This window comes from Phyllobates terribilis, unplaced genomic scaffold (assembly GCF_046119375.1).
Source record: "Phyllobates terribilis strain yellow unplaced genomic scaffold, ASM4611937v1 Scaffold_10__3_contigs__length_209671492, whole genome shotgun sequence".
Lineage (NCBI taxonomy): Eukaryota > Metazoa > Chordata > Amphibia > Anura > Dendrobatidae > Phyllobates > Phyllobates terribilis.
In genome coordinates, this window is record NW_027362770.1 from 197,383,311 (window position 1) to 197,398,131 (window position 14,821).

The 14,821-nt window shown below is 54.0% G+C and overlaps 2 protein-coding genes across 4 annotated transcripts in view; one reads left to right on the plus strand and one right to left on the minus strand.

Annotated features, from left to right (window-relative positions):
- Window positions 1-2,560: 2,560 nt before the first annotated feature.
- Window positions 2,561-4,809, minus strand: ETFRF1 (electron transfer flavoprotein regulatory factor 1). The gene is made up of 3 exons (XM_073650523.1): window positions 4,728-4,809; window positions 3,419-3,515; window positions 2,561-3,111 (listed from the first exon to the last, which is right to left on the minus strand). Exons 2-3 carry the CDS (start codon window positions 3,461-3,463, stop codon window positions 2,893-2,895), a joined length of 264 nt encoding a protein of 87 aa, XP_073506624.1. The 5' UTR covers window positions 3,464-3,515; window positions 4,728-4,809; the 3' UTR covers window positions 2,561-2,892.
- DNAI7 (dynein axonemal intermediate chain 7) overlaps window positions 4,722-14,821 on the plus strand; it is a 44,161-nt gene continuing 34,061 nt past the window's right edge. For all 3 annotated transcript variants that reach the window (XM_073650520.1, XM_073650521.1, XM_073650522.1), the window contains exon 1: window positions 4,722-4,855. In XM_073650520.1, coding sequence (XP_073506621.1) covers window positions 4,853-4,855 — 3 coding nt within the window. In that variant the 5' untranslated portion in view covers window positions 4,722-4,852. The remainder of the gene's footprint in view (window positions 4,856-14,821) is intronic.

A 14,821-nucleotide genomic window follows, 5' to 3' on the forward strand; every position in this document is an offset into this window, starting at 1 on the left:
CTGGAGGCTCCGCCGTCACTTGCCGTGAGTACCCGTCCTTCTACCCAGAGACTGTCCCTGTCACTTGCCGTGACTACCTGCCCTTCTACCCAGAGACTGTCCCTGTCACTTGCCGTGACTACCTGCCCTTCTACCCAGAGACTGTCCCTGTCACTTGCCGTGATTACCTGCCCGTCTTCCCTGGGAGCCACCCGCTTCCTTACAAGGACCGCCCCCTTGTATAGTTGCTCAGAGGTTCCGCCTCCCAGACCCGTTACACATAGTCACTCCGGCACGTGCCAGTATCTGTTTTTAGTTTAACATATTCATGGGCATCTTGCAAGGCCTGGTCATAATAAGCCTTCTGGTGCTCACCAGTCAGATAGGGGGCCAGCATCTCCAACCACTGCTCCGGCGGTAGCTTTTCCCACTCTGCCACCCTCTCAAACATAGTCAAAAATGCCTCCACATGATTGCCCGGGGTCATTTTTTGCATGGCTCGTCTTACCGGACGTACGAGTCATCACCTGAAGTTGGAGGGGGGGGGGGCTATCGGCCTCCCACGAACCGACTCTGCGAGCAATTCCATCTGCTGCTGTTGTCGGAGCTGGTCCTGTTGGTGGATCTGTTGCAATAGCAGCTTGCTTGTCTCCTGCTGGGCTAGCACCAGGTGCTTGATCAGGTCCTCCATACCATCTGTCTTAGTTTTCTGGCTTATGGCTGTCTTTACCCAGGACATGCGGTTTGTCCTCCGCTGCTACACGTGGCTTCTGGGGATCTTTCCAGCGCTTCTACCGCCACCTGTGGTAGATCGCTCACACAGCTGCACATGGTGGTAGATGCAGGAATGCTGTTCCTTTTAATTCCTGAGTGGTTTATTAAAAACATGGCATAAAACACTATCAAGTCCATTAAAACAAACAGGCCTATCGTGGCATAATGGGTAAACTGAAGAAAATAAGGTAGCACAGTCCATAGGCCTGTGGAGGGGTCCGTCCGGATAGGGTTAGCACAGAAAACATGGTTCAGGAAAAGAAACACAAGCTCCTCTCTGGAGCGAGCGTCTCCAGACACTGAACCACTAATGCCTATGCAGGCCGTGTATTTAAACCCCAGACCACACCCTGAGGTGGAGATATGGAGAACAACCTCCCGCCCGCTCTATGGTTGTTCTCATAAAAACACGCCCTTTTACAAATGGTGGATTAACCCCTCCCAGCAAATAACATGCTGGAGGAAACTTAACGATTTTAATTCACTGAAGCCTGAAACATATCTCCCCTCCAGCACTTTACCAGTGACTTTGTCACAATTGTAAAAAGCTGCAAACAGAAGAGATGTCTACCGCTGATACATTGTAACAAGCCGCGCACAGGAGAGATGTCCACCGCTGATACATTGTAACAAGCCGCGCACAGGAGAGATGTCCACCGCTGATACATTGTAACAAGCTGCACACAGGAGAGATGTCCACCGCCGATACATTGTAACAAGCTGCACACAGGAGAGATGTCCACCGCCGATACATTGTAACAAGCTGCACACACGAGAGATGTCCACCGCTGATACATTGTAACAAGCCGCACACACGAGAGATGTCCACCGCTGATACATTGTAACAAGCCGCACACAGGAGAGATGTCCACCGCTGATACATTGTAACAAGCCGCACACAGGAGCGATGTCCACCGCTGATACATTGTAACAAGCCGCGCACAGGAGAGGTGTCCACCGCTGATACATTGTAACAAGCTGCACACAGGAGAGATGTCCACCGCCGATACATTGTAACAAGCTGCACACAGGAGAGATGTCCACCGCCGATACATTGTAACAAGCTGCGCACAGGAGAGATGTCCACCGCTGATACAATGTAACAAGCTGCGCACAGAAGAGATGTCCACCGCTGATACATTGTAACAAGCTGCGCACAGGAGAGATGTCCACCGCTGATACATTGTAACAAGCCGCGCACAGGGGAGATGTCCACCGCTGATACATTGTAACAAGCCGCGCACAGGAGAGATGTCCACCGCTGATACATTGTAACAAGCCGCACACAGGAGCGATGTCCACCGCTGATACATTGTAACAAGCCGCGCACAGGAGAGGTGTCCACCGCTGATACATTGTAACAAGCTGCACACAGGAGAGATGTCCACCGCCGATACATTGTAACAAGCTGCACACAGGAGAGATGTCCACCGCCGATACATTGTAACAAGCTGCGCACAGGAGAGATGTCCACCGCTGATACAATGTAACAAGCTGCGCACAGAAGAGATGTCCACCGCTGATACATTGTAACAAGCTGCGCACAGGAGAGATGTCCACCGCTGATACATTGTAACAAGCCGCGCACAGGGGAGATGTCCACCGCTGATACATTGTAACAAGCCGCGCACAGGAGAGATGTCCACCACTGATACATTGTAACAAGCTGCGCACAGGAGAGATGTCCACCGCTGGTACGTTGTAACAAATTTGCATTATTAGGTCACAATGAGTTCAGGACTTTGGATGTAAACAATTGTAGTCACTGACAGGAAGCAGAGGGATAGAGGGAGTCGAGACCTCGGGGTGCAGTGATTGCGCTTTATTATTAATAGTTCTCTGCACACGATCATCAGGCGTTTTCTGCCCTTTACCACAATGCAGTTGGTTCGGGGCCCCGCAGCGACTTTGGCAATGAGACAGGTGTTTGCCGCTGCTACATCACAGTAAGTAGAAGACGAGCGAGTGGTGAATAGTCAGAAACAGACGGATCCCTCCGGACTCGCTCCTCGCTGTATGTCGCTCCCCGCACTGTGCTGCGATGTGGCAGTGGCAGACAGCGATCTGCGTCTCGGCCGGGGGATGTGAGGCTCCTGGACCTCCCCTCCGGCTGCAGACCACTTATGCACGTCCTGATTTCTAGGACTCGGGGCCGTCCTCGTAGTATCGCTGCTTCATCGCTCGGTACTTGCGCAGGAAATATAACGCTTCCAGCTCTTTAATGACGAACTCCCCCCGAGCGATGAGTTCCCGGATCTTCTCCGGGTCGCTGACGTCCTTGTTCTTCATGAAGGCTTTCTTCAGTCGCTCCTTGAAGAAGGCTTCACCTTTCGGGTATTCCCGTCCCAAGAAGATAAGCTGCGGACGAGAAAGATGGACGGTGTCATACAGGGGAGAGGAGCCGACGAGCACTGATCAGTGCCTGCAGGGGGCAGCACTCAGAATGGTGTATAAAGCTGCATTATTTATTTATTTTTTTTATTATTATGTCCAGTTACACTCCTCCAACCTGCCATGTGTCAGTCTTCACTTGAGGCCTGGAATTCTATTCATGTAAAGACAAACCAAGGATCAAGTCCATCTCAAGAAGTGACATACTAATCAAGGATCAGGAGGCTCTGGATGAACAAGATAAGGCAGTGGTCATTGCTGGGGGGGGGCTTACGTTCTTGTACAGCTTCACGACCTCCCCTCGCAACGGATTCGCCATCTCCACACCTGAGGGACGGCGCTCGGGGGTCAGCACATCATGGAGGGCGCAGCTGAAAGAGAAGCAGATGGGTGTGAGGAGGAAGGTGGGCGCACGAGACCACCGGTGAATGCTCGAAAACCCGCAAACGCTACAGCGTAAACTGCCCGGCAGAGGGCAGGATCGGTGAGAAGGTTCCCGGCCGCTCTGTGGGGGTCCCGGGGTCCCTCCATCCTTCTATTCTGGGGACAGAACGGTTTCATTTTTCTCTTTTTCAGGATAATCCTCATTTCTCGATATCACGATTTTGGAGTAATTACAACTTATTAATTAACTTTTAGTAACTTTTTCTGTTGCGAACGAGTCGCAGGAGTTAATTTGTTGTTACTTTTGCGCCTTTTTTCCCAGAATAAAATTGTTCCCAGCACTTGTTCTTTTGCGCCTCGTTCCTTACATAATGGCCGCCTTTTTTTTAATGTTATCTCGGTTTCATCTCTATTTATTTGCTTCGGCATTACGGGCGTGATTTTGGGTATCCAGAATGTTTTAGCCTATGGCTGTGTTCACACATTGCGTTTTTTCATGCAATTTTTAAGCTGCGTCTTACAGCAGCAGAAGCTCTGAGATTTCCCAAGTCTCCTTGGCTTTTTTTTCCCTGATTTTGCAGCAGTCGTTTCTTGCATTGTTTTTTTCTCCCATATAAAGCAATGGCTGGTGGAAAAAAGCTGCAAAAAACACAGCAAAAAAATAGGCAGGTTTCAGGTTTTATTGCGTTTTTGGTGCAAAAACCTGGGGAAGTTGCATCGTTTTTTTTTTTTCATGCATTAAACTTTATCGACACGCACAAGAGACAAATGCACCTGACAAAAACGCTGTAAGGGAAATTTTCACGGGGTAATAAAATGTTATTTTCGCACTTTTTGTTTTTCGGGAGGCGGAAGAACTAAATATCAGCAATTGTGGTGACTTCATGGCATTTATAGTCCAGGTCTTATAATGTCCCCCGGGGGGGGGAGTAGCGGCCCCTCGCCCCTTCCTCCATAGTGGCCTCCTGGTGATCAGTGATTGGCTGCAGCGCTGAGACTCTCGGATTGGACCAAACAAGAACGCTGCAGCTGATCACTGGTGAATAAATACAAAAACTAATCAACTTTATTGGGGAATTCTGACAGATCAGTGATGAGACTACAAGTCCCAGCATGCCCCGGGGCGGTGTGATGAGGGGGGGGTCGGGTATGGAGGGTTTGGGGGCCGCTGCTGTTTCCCCGCTCTCCCCAGCACTGACCTCCAACCGACTTCCGGCAACAACGCGGCGCCTGCCGATGACGTCACCAGGTGCGCGCCGAGCTCCCAGAAGGCCCTGCGGTCTCTATGGCAACGAGGACGCAGCACCGAGACTAAAGAGGCAACATGGTGAGAGCAAGGGGGAGAGGAGTAATGGGGCGAGGGGGCCAGAAACCGGGGAGCTGAGGAGGAAGAGGAGTAATGGGGGGACAGGGCCAGAAACCGGGGGGCGGAAGAGGAGTAATGGGGGAACAGGCCCAGAAACCGTGGGACTGAAGAGGAGTAATGGGGGAACAGGGCCAGAAACCGGGGGACTGAAGAGGAGTAATGGGGGGACAGGGCCAGAAACCGGGGGACTGAAGAGGAAGAGGAGTAATGGGGAGACAGGGCCAGAAACCGGGGGGCAGAAGAGGAGTAATGGGGGGACAGTGGGCAGAAACCGGGGAGCTGAGGAGGAAGAGGAGTAATTGGGGGACAGTGGGCAGAAACCGGGGGGCTGAAGAGGAGTAATGGGGGAACAGGGCCAGAAACCGGGGGGCTGAAGAGGAGTAATGGGGGAACAGGGCCAGAAACCGGGGGGCTGAACAGGAGTAATGGGGGAACAGGGCCAGAAACCGGGGGCTGAAGAGGAGTAATGGGGGAACAGGGCCAGAAACCGGGGGACTGAAGAGGAGTAATGGGGGGACAGGGCCAGAAACCGGGGGACTGAAGAGGAAGAGGAGTAATGGGGAGACAGGGTCAGAAACCGGGGGCTGAGGAGTAATGGGGGGACAGGGCCAGAAACCGAGGGGCTGAGGAGGAAGAGTAGTAATGGGGGGAACAGTGTCCAGAAACCGGGGGCTGAGGAGTAATGGGGCGGACGGCGGCCAGAAACCGGGGGACTAAGGAGGAAGAGGAGGAATGGGGAGACAGTGGCCAGAAACCGGGGGGCTGAGGAGGAAGAGGAGTAATGGGGGGGACGGCGGCCAGAAACCAGGGGTCTGAGGAGGAAGATGAGTAATGGGGGGACAGCAGCCAGAAACCGGGGGGCTGAGGAGGAAGAGGAGTAATGGGGGGACAGTGACCAGAAACCGGGGGACTGAGGGAAAATGGGGGGGGACGGTGGCCATAAACCGGGGGTCTGAGGAGGAAGAGGAGTAATGGGGGGGACGGCGGCCAGAAACCAGGGGTCTGAGGAGGAAGAGGAGTAATGGGGGGACAGCAGCCAGAAACCGGGGGGCTGAGGAGGAAGAGGAGTAATGGGGGGACAGTGACCAGAAACCGGGGGACTGAGGGAAAATGGGGGGGGACGGTGGCCATAAACCGGGGGTCTGAGGAGGAAGAGGAGTAATGGGGGGACAGCAGCCAGAAATCGGGGGGCTGAGGAGGAAGAGGAGTAATGGGGGGGACAACGGCCAGAAAGCGGGAGACTGAGGAGGAATGGGGGGACAGCGGCCAGAATCCGAGGGGCTGAGGAGGTAGAGTAGTAATGGGGAGACAGGGCCAGAAACCGGGAGACTGAGAAGTAATGGGGGGACAGCGGCCAGAAACCGGGAGACAGGAGGAAAAGGAGTAATGGGGGGACAGCGGCCAGAATCCGAGGGACTGAGGAGGTAGAGTAGTAATGGGGAGACAGGGCCAGAAACCGGGAGACTGAGAAGTAATGGGGGGACAGCGGCCAGAAACCAGGGGGCTGAGGAGTAATGGGGGGACAGCGGATAGAAACCAGGGGGCTGAGGAGTAATGGGGGGACAGCGGCCAGAAACCAGGGGGCTGAGGAGTAATGGGGGGACAGCGGATAGAAACCAGGGGGCTGAAGAGAAAGAGGAATAATGGGGGAACAGTGGCCAGAAACCGGGGGGATAAGGAGGAAGAGGAGTAATGGGGGGACAGCGGCCAGAAACTGGGAGACGGAGGAGGAATGGGGGGACAGCAGCCAGAAACCGGGGGGCTGAGGAGGAAGAGGAGTAATTGGGGGACAGTGACCAGAAACCGGGGGACTGAGGGGGAATGGGGGGGGACGGTGGCCATAAACCGGGGGTCTGAGGAGGAAGAGGAGTAATGGGGGGACAGCAGCCAGAAACCGGGGGGCTGAGGAGGAAGAGGAGTAATGGGGGGGACAACAGCCAGAAAGCGGGAGACTGAGGAGGAATGGGGGGGCAGCGGCCAGAATCCGAGGGGCTGAGGAAGTAGAGTAGTAATGGGGAGACAGGGCCAGAAACCGGGAGACTGAGAAGTAATGGGGGGACAGCGGCCAGAAACCGGGAGACAGGAGGAAAAGGAGTAATGGGGGGACAGCGGCCAGAATCCGAGGGACTGAGGAGGTAGAGTAGTAATGGGGAGACAGGGCCAGAAACCGGGAGACTGAGAAGTAATGGGGGGACAGCGGCCAGAAACCAGGGGGCTGAGGAGTAATGGGGGGACAGCGGATAGAAACCAGGGGGCTGAGGAGTAATGGGGGGACAGCGGCCAGAAACCAGGGGTCTGAGGAGTAATGGGGGGACAGCGGATAGAAACCAGGGGGCTGAAGAGAAAGAGGAATAATGGGGGAACAGTGGCCAGAAACCGGGGGGATAAGGAGGAAGAGGAGTAATGGGGGGACAGCGGCCAGAAACTGGGAGACGGAGGAGGAAGAGGAGGAATGGGGGGACAGCAGCCAGAAACCGGGGGGCTGAGGAGGAAGAGGAGTAATGGGGGGACAGTGACCAGAAACCGGGGGACTGAGGGGGAATGGGGGTGGGGCGGTGGCCATAAACCGGGGGTCTGAGGAGGAAGAGGAGTAATGGGGGGACAGCCAGAAACCGGGGGGCTGAGGAGGAAGAGGAGTAATGGGGGGAACAACGGCCAGAAAGCGGGAGACTGAGGAGGAATGGGGGGACAGCGGCCAGAATCCGAGGGCTGAGGAGGTAGAGTAGTAATGGGGAGACAGGGCCAGAAACCGGGAGACTGAGAAGTAATGGGGGGACAGCGGCCAGAAACCGGGAGACAGGAGGAAAAGGAGTAATGGGGGGACAGCGGCCAGAATCCAAGGGACTGAGGAGGTAGAGTAGTAATGGGGAGACAGGGCCAGAAACCGGGAGACTGAGAAGTAATGGGGGGACAGCGGCCAGAAACCAGGGGGCTGAGGAGTAATGGGGGGACAGCGGATAGAAACCAGGGGGCTGAGGAGTAATGGGGGGACAGCGGCCAGAAACCAGGGGGCTGAGGAGTAATGGGGGGACAGCGGATAGAAACCAGGGGGCTGAAGAGAAAGAGGAATAATGGGGGAACAGTGGCCAGAAACCGGGGGGATAAGGAGGAAGAGGAGTAATGGGGGGACAGCGGCCAGAAACTGGGAGACGGAGGAGGAAGAGGAGGAATGGGGGGACAGCGGACAGAAACCGGGGGGCTGAGGAGAAAGGAGAATAATGGAGAAACAGCGGCCAGAATCCGGGGGGATGAGGAAGAGGAGTAATGGACGGGACAGCGGACAGAAATCGGGGGACTGAGGAGGAGTGGGGGGATAGCGGCCAGAAACCGGGGGGCTGAGGAGGAATGGGGGGAGGGGGCCAGAAACCGGGGGGCTGAGGAGGAAGAGGAGTAATGGAAGGACAGCGGCCAGAAACCGGGGGACTGAGGAGGAAGAGGAGTAATGGGGGGACAGCGGACAGAAACCGTGGGGCTGAGGAGGAATGGGGGGACGGTGGCCAGAAACCGGGGGGCTGAGGAGGAAGAGGAGTAGTGGGGGGACGGCGGACAGAAACCCGGGGGCTGAGGAAGAAGAGGAGTAATGGGGGGACGGCGGTCAGAAACAGGGGGGCTGAGGAGGAAGAGGAGTAGTGGGGGGACGGCGGCCATAAACCAGGGGGATGAGGAGGAAGAGGAGTAATGTGAGGGCGGCGGACAGAAACCGGGGGACTGAGGGGGAAGAGGAGGAATGGGGGGACAGCGGACAGAAACCAGGGGGCTGAGGTGTAAGAGGAATAATGCAGGAACAGCGGACAGAAACTGGGGGGCTGAGGAGGAATGGGGGGGATGTTGGCCAGAAAATGGGGGGGATGAGGAGGAAGAGGAGGAATGGTGCTCAGCGAACAGAAACCGGGGGGTGACAAGAAAGAGGAGTAGTGGGGGGACGGTGGCCAGAATCTGGGAGACTGAGGAGGAAGAGGAGTAATTGAGGATCTGGGCCAAAAAACGGGGGGATGAGGAGAAAGAGGAGTAATGAGGGGACGGCGGCCAGAAACCGGGGGACTGAGGAGGAGAAAGCAGCAGGCACAGTCCAGGGGGTCTCAGTTATTAGGAGTATTTATCTGGGGGGGGTGTATGAGGGGTATTAATAAGGAGGGGGTCAGGCACAGTCCGGGGGTCTCAGGTATTAGCAGTAGTAATCTGGGGGAGTATGAGGGGTATTAATAAAGAGGGGTCAGGCACAGTCCGGGGGTCTCAGGTATTAGCAGTAGTAATCTGGGGGGGGGTATGAGGGGTACTAATAAGGAGGGGGTCAGGCACAGTCTGGGGGTCTCGGGTATTAGCAGTAGTAATCTGGGGGGAGAGTATGAGGGATATTAATAAGGAGGGGGTCAGGCACAGTCTGGGGGTCTCAGGTATTAGCAGTAGTAATCTGGGGAGTATGAGGGGTATTAATAAGGAGGGGGTCAGGCACAGTCCGGGGGTCTCAGGTATTAGCAGTAGTAATCTGGGGGATATGAGGGGTATTAATAAGGAGGGGGTCAGGCACAGTCTGGGGGTCTCAGGTATTAGCAGTAGTAATCTGGGGGGTATGAGGGGTATTAATAAGGATGGGGTCAGGCACAGTCTGGGGGTCCAAGGTATTAGCAGTAGTAATCTGGGGAGTATGAGGGGTATTAATAAGGAGGGGGTCAGGCACAGTCTGGGGGTCTCAGGTATTAGCAGTAGTAATCTGGGGGGTATGAGGGGTATTAATAAGGATGGGGTCAGGCACAGTCTGGGGGTCCAAGGTATTAGCAGTAGTAATCTGGGGAGTATGAGGGGTATTAATAAGGAGGGGGTCAGGCACAGTCTGGGGGTCTCAGGTATTAGCAGTAGTAATCTGGGGGGTATGAGGGGTATTAATAAGGATGGGGTCAGGCACAGTCTGGGGGTCCAAGGTATTAGCAGTAGTAATCTGGGGGGTGTGAGGGGTATTAATAAGGAGGGGGTCAGGCACAGTCCTGGGGTCTTAGGTATTAGCAGTAGTAATCAGGGGGGTATGAGGGGTATTAATAAGGAGGGGGTCAGGCACAGTCCGGGGGTCTCAGGTATTAGCAGTAGTAATCTGGGGGGTATAAGGGGTATTAATAAGGATGGGGTCAGGCACAGTCTGGGGGTCCAAGGTATTAGCAGTAGTAATCTGGGGAGTATGAGGGGTATTAATAAGGAGGGGGTCAGGCACAGTCCTGGGGTCTTAGGTATTAGCAGTAGTAATCTGGGGGGTATGAGGGGTATTAATAAGGAGGGGGTCAGGCACAGTCCGGGGGTCTCAGGTATTAGCAGTAGTAATCTGGGGGGTATGAGGGGTATTAATAAGGAGGGGGTCAGGCACAGTCCGGGGGTCTCAGGTATTAGCAGTAGTAATATGGGGGAGTATGAGGGGTATTAATAAGGAGGGGGTCAGGCACAGTCTGGGGGTCTCAGGTATTAGCAGTAGTAATATGGGGGAGTATGAGGGGTATTAATAAGGAGGGGGTCAGGCACAGTCTGGGGGTCTCAGGTATTAGCAGTAGTAATATGGGGGAGTATGAGGGGTATTAATAAGGAGGGGGTCAGGCACAGTCTGGGGGTCTCAGGTATTAGCAGTAGTAATATGGGGGAGTATGAGGGGTATTAATAAGGAGGGGGTCAGGCACAGTCTGGGGGTCTCAGGTATTAGCAGTAGTAATCTGGGGGGTATGAGGGGTATTAATAAGGATGGGGTCAGGCACAGTCTGGGGGTCCAAGGTATTAGCAGTAGTAATCTGGGGGGTATGAGGGGTATTAATAAGGAGGGGGTCAGGCACAGTCCGGGGGTCTCAGGTATTAGCAGTAGTAATCTGGGGGGTATGAGGGGTATTAATAAGGATGGGGTCAGGCACAGTCTGGGGGTCCAAGGTATTAGCAGTAGTAATCTGGGGAGTATGAGGGGTATTAATAAGGAGGGGTCAGGCACAGTCTGGGGATCTTAGGTATTAGCAGTAGTAATCTGGGGGGAGAGTATGAGGGATATTAATAAGGAGGGGGTCAGGCACAGTCCGGGGGTCTCAGGTATCAGCAGTAGTAATCTGGGGGGAGAGTATGAGGGTTATTAATAAGGAGGGGGTCAGGCACAGTCTGGGGGTCTCAGGTATTAGCAGTAGTAATCTGGGGGGGTATGAGGGGTACTAATAAGGAGGGGGTCAGGCACAGTCTGGGGGTCTCGGGTATTAGCAGTAGTAATCTGGGGGGGGTATGAGGGGTACTAATAAGGAGGGGGTCAGGCACAGTCTGGGGGTCTCGGGTATTAGCAGTAGTAATCTGGGGGGAGAGTATGAGGGATATTAATAAGGAGGGGGTCAGGCACAGTCTGGGGGTCTCAGGTATTAGCAGTAGTAATCTGGGGAGTATGAGGGGTATTAATAAGGAGGGGGTCAGGCACAGTCCGGGGGTCTCAGGTATTAGCAGTAGTAATCTGGGGGATATGAGGGGTATTAATAAGGAGGGGATCAGGCACAGTCTGGGGGTCTCAGGTATTAGCAGTAGTAATCTGGGGGGTATGAGGGGTATTAATAAGGATGGGGTCAGGCACAGTCTGGGGGTCTCAGGTATTAGCAGTAGTAATCTGGGGGATATGAGGGGTATTAATAAGGAGGGGATCAGGCACAGTCTGGGGGTCTCAGGTATTAGCAGTAGTAATCTGGGGGGTATGAGGGGTATTAATAAGGATGGGGTCAGGCACAGTCCGGGGGTCTCAGGTATTAGCAGTAGTAATCTGGGGGGTATGAGGGGTATTAATAAGGAGGGGATCAGGCACAGTCTGGGGGTCTCAGGTATTAGCAGTAGTAATCTGGGGAGTATGAGGGGTATTAATAAGGAGGGGGTCAGGCACAGTCCGGGGGTCTCAGGTATTAGCAGTAGTAATCTGGGGGATATGAGGGGTATTAATAAGGAGGGGATCAGGCACAGTCTGGGGGTCTCAGGTATTAGCAGTAGTAATCTGGGGGATATGAGGGGTATTAATAAGGAGGGGATCAGGCACAGTCTGGGGGTCTCAGGTATTAGCAGTAGTAATCTGGGGGGTATGAGGGGTATTAATAAGGAGGGGGTCAGGCACAGTCTGGGTGTCTCAGGTATTAGCAGTAGTAATCTGGGGAGTATGAGGGGTATTAATAAGGAGGGGGTCAGGCACAGTCCTGGGGTCTTAGGTATTAGCAGTAGTAATCTGGGGGGTATGAGGGGTATTAATAAGGAGGGGGTCAGGCACAGTCCGGGGGTCTCAGGTATTAGCAGTAGTAATCTGGGGGGTATGAGGGGTATTAATAAGGAGGGGGTCAGGCACAGTCCGGGGGTCTCAGGTATTAGCAGTAGTAATCTGGGGGGTATGAGGGGTATTAATAAGGAGGGGGTCAGGCACAGTCCGGGGGTCTCAGGTATTAGCAGTAGTAATATGGGGGGCATGAGGGGTATTAATAAGGAGGGGGTCAGGCACAGTCTGGGGGTCTCAGGTATTAGCAGTAGTAATCTGGGGGGTATGAGGGGTATTAATAAGGAGGGGGTCAGGCACAGTCCGGGGGTCTCAGGTATTAGCAGTAGTAATATGGGGGAGTATGAGGGGTATTAATAAGGAGGGGTCAGGCACAGTCTGGGGGTCTCAGGTATTAGCAGTAGTAATCTGGGGGAGTATGAGGGGTATTAATAAGGAGGGGGTCAGGCACAGTCCGGGGGTCTCAGGTATTAGCAGTAGTAATATGGGGGGAGAGTATGAGGGTTATTAATAAGGAGGGGGTCAGGCACAGTCTGGGGGTCTCAGGTATTAGCAGTAGTAATCTGGGGGGGTATGAGGGGTACCAATAAGGAGGGGGTCAGGCACAGTCTGGGGGTCTCGGGTATTAGCAGTAGTAATCTGGGGGGGGTATGAGGGGTACTAATAAGGAGGGGGTCAGGCACAGTCTGGGGGTCTCGGGTATTAGCAGTAGTAATCTGGGGGGAGAGTATGAGGGATATTAATAAGGAGGGGGTCAGGCACAGTCTGGGGGTCTCAGGTATTAGCAGTAGTAATCTGGGGGGGTATGAGGGGTACCAATAAGGAGGGGGTCAGGCACAGTCTGGGGGTCTCGGGTATTAGCAGTAGTAATCTGGGGGGGGTATGAGGGGTACTAATAAGGAGGGGGTCAGGCACAGTCTGGGGGTCTCGGGTATTAGCAGTAGTAATCTGGGGGGAGAGTATGAGGGATATTAATAAGGAGGGGGTCAGGCACAGTCTGGGGGTCTCAGGTATTAGTAGTAATCTGGGGGGTATGAGGGGTATTAATAAGGAGGGGGTCAGGCACAGTCCGGGGGTCTCAGGTATTAGCAGTAGTAATCTGGGGGATATGAGGGGTATTAATAAGGAGGGGGTCAGGCACAGTCTGGGGGTCTCAGGTATTAGCAGTAGTAATCTGGGGGGTATGAGGGGTATTAATAAGGAGGGGGTCAGGCACAGTCCGGGGGTCTCAGGTATTAGCAGTAGTAATATGGGGGAGTATGAGGGGTATTAATAAGGAGGGGTCAGGCACAGTCCGGGGGTCTCAGGTATTAGCAGTAGTAATCTGGGGGGAGAGTATGAGGGTTATTAATAAGGAGGGGGTCAGGCACAGTCCGGGGGTCTCAGGTATTAGCAGTAGTAATCTGGGGGGTATGAAGGGTATTAATAAGGAGGGGGTCAGGCACAGTCCGGGGGTCTCAGGTATTAGCAGTAGTAATCTGGGGGGTATGAGGGATATTAATAAGGAGGGGGTCAGGCACAGTCCCGGGGTCTCAGGTATTAGCAGTAGTAATCTGGGGGGAGAGTATGAGGGATTATTAATAAGGAGGGGGTCAGGCACAGTCTGGGGGTCTCAGGTATTAGCAGTAGTAATCTGGGGGGAGAGTATGAGGGTTATTAATAAGGAGGGGGTCAGGCACAGTCTGGGGGTCTCGGGTATTAGCAGTAGCAATCTGGGGGGAGAGTATGAGGGTTATTAATAAGGAGGGGGTCAGGCACAGTCCGGGGGGTCTCAGGTATTAGCAGTAGTAATCTGGGGGGTATGAGGGGTATTAATAAGGAGGGGGTCAGGCACAGTCTGGGGGTCTCAGGTATTAGCAGTAGCAATCTGGGGGGAGAGTATGAGGGTTATTAATAAGGAGGGGGTCAGGCACAGTCCGGGGGTCTCAGGTATTAGCAGTAGTAATCTGGGGGGAGAGAGTATGAGGGTTATTAATAAGGAGGGGGTCAGGCACAGTCCGGGGGTCTCAGGTATTAGCAGTAGTAATCTGGGGGATATGAGGGGTATTAATAAGGAGGGGGTCAGGCACAGTCTGGGGGTCTCAGGTATTAGCAGTAGTAATCTGGGGGGTATGAGGGGTATTAATAAGGAGGGGGTCTGGCACAGTCCGGGGGTCTCAGGTATTAATCTGGGGGGGGTGTATGAGGGATATTAATAAGGAGGGGGTCAGGCACAGTCCGGGGGTCTCAGGTATTAGCAGTAGTAATCTGGGGGGTATGAAGGGTATTAATAAGGAGGGGGTCAGGCACAGTCCGGGGGTCTCAGGTATTAGCAGTAGTAATCTGGGGGGTATGAGGGATATTAATAAGGAGGGGGTCAGGCACAGTCCGGGGGTCTCAGGTATTAGCAGTAGTAATCTGGGGGGGGAGAGTATGAGGGTTATTAATAAGGAGGGGGTCAGGCACAGTCCGGGGGTCTCAGGTATTAGCAGTAGTAATCTGGGGGGTATGAGGGGTATTAATAAGGAGGGGGTCAGGCACAGTCCGGGGGTCTCAGGTATTAGCAGTAGTAATCTGGGGGGTATGAGGGGTATTAATAAGGATGGGGTCAGGCACAGTCTGGGGATCTTAGGTATTAGCAGTAGTAATCTGGGGGGAGAGTATGAGGGATATTAATAAGGAGGGGGTCAGGCACAGTCCGG

Excerpts from the sequence above, each read along its gene's own strand:
- ETFRF1 (XM_073650523.1), bottom strand. The coding sequence starts at position 3,463 with ATGGCGAATCCGTTGCGAGGGGAGGTCGTGAAGCTGTACAAGAAC. Across the intron at positions 3,112-3,418 it reads TCGTGAAGCTGTACAAGAAC|CTTATCTTCTTGGGACGGGA; the intron begins GTAAGCCCCCCC and ends TCTCGTCCGCAG.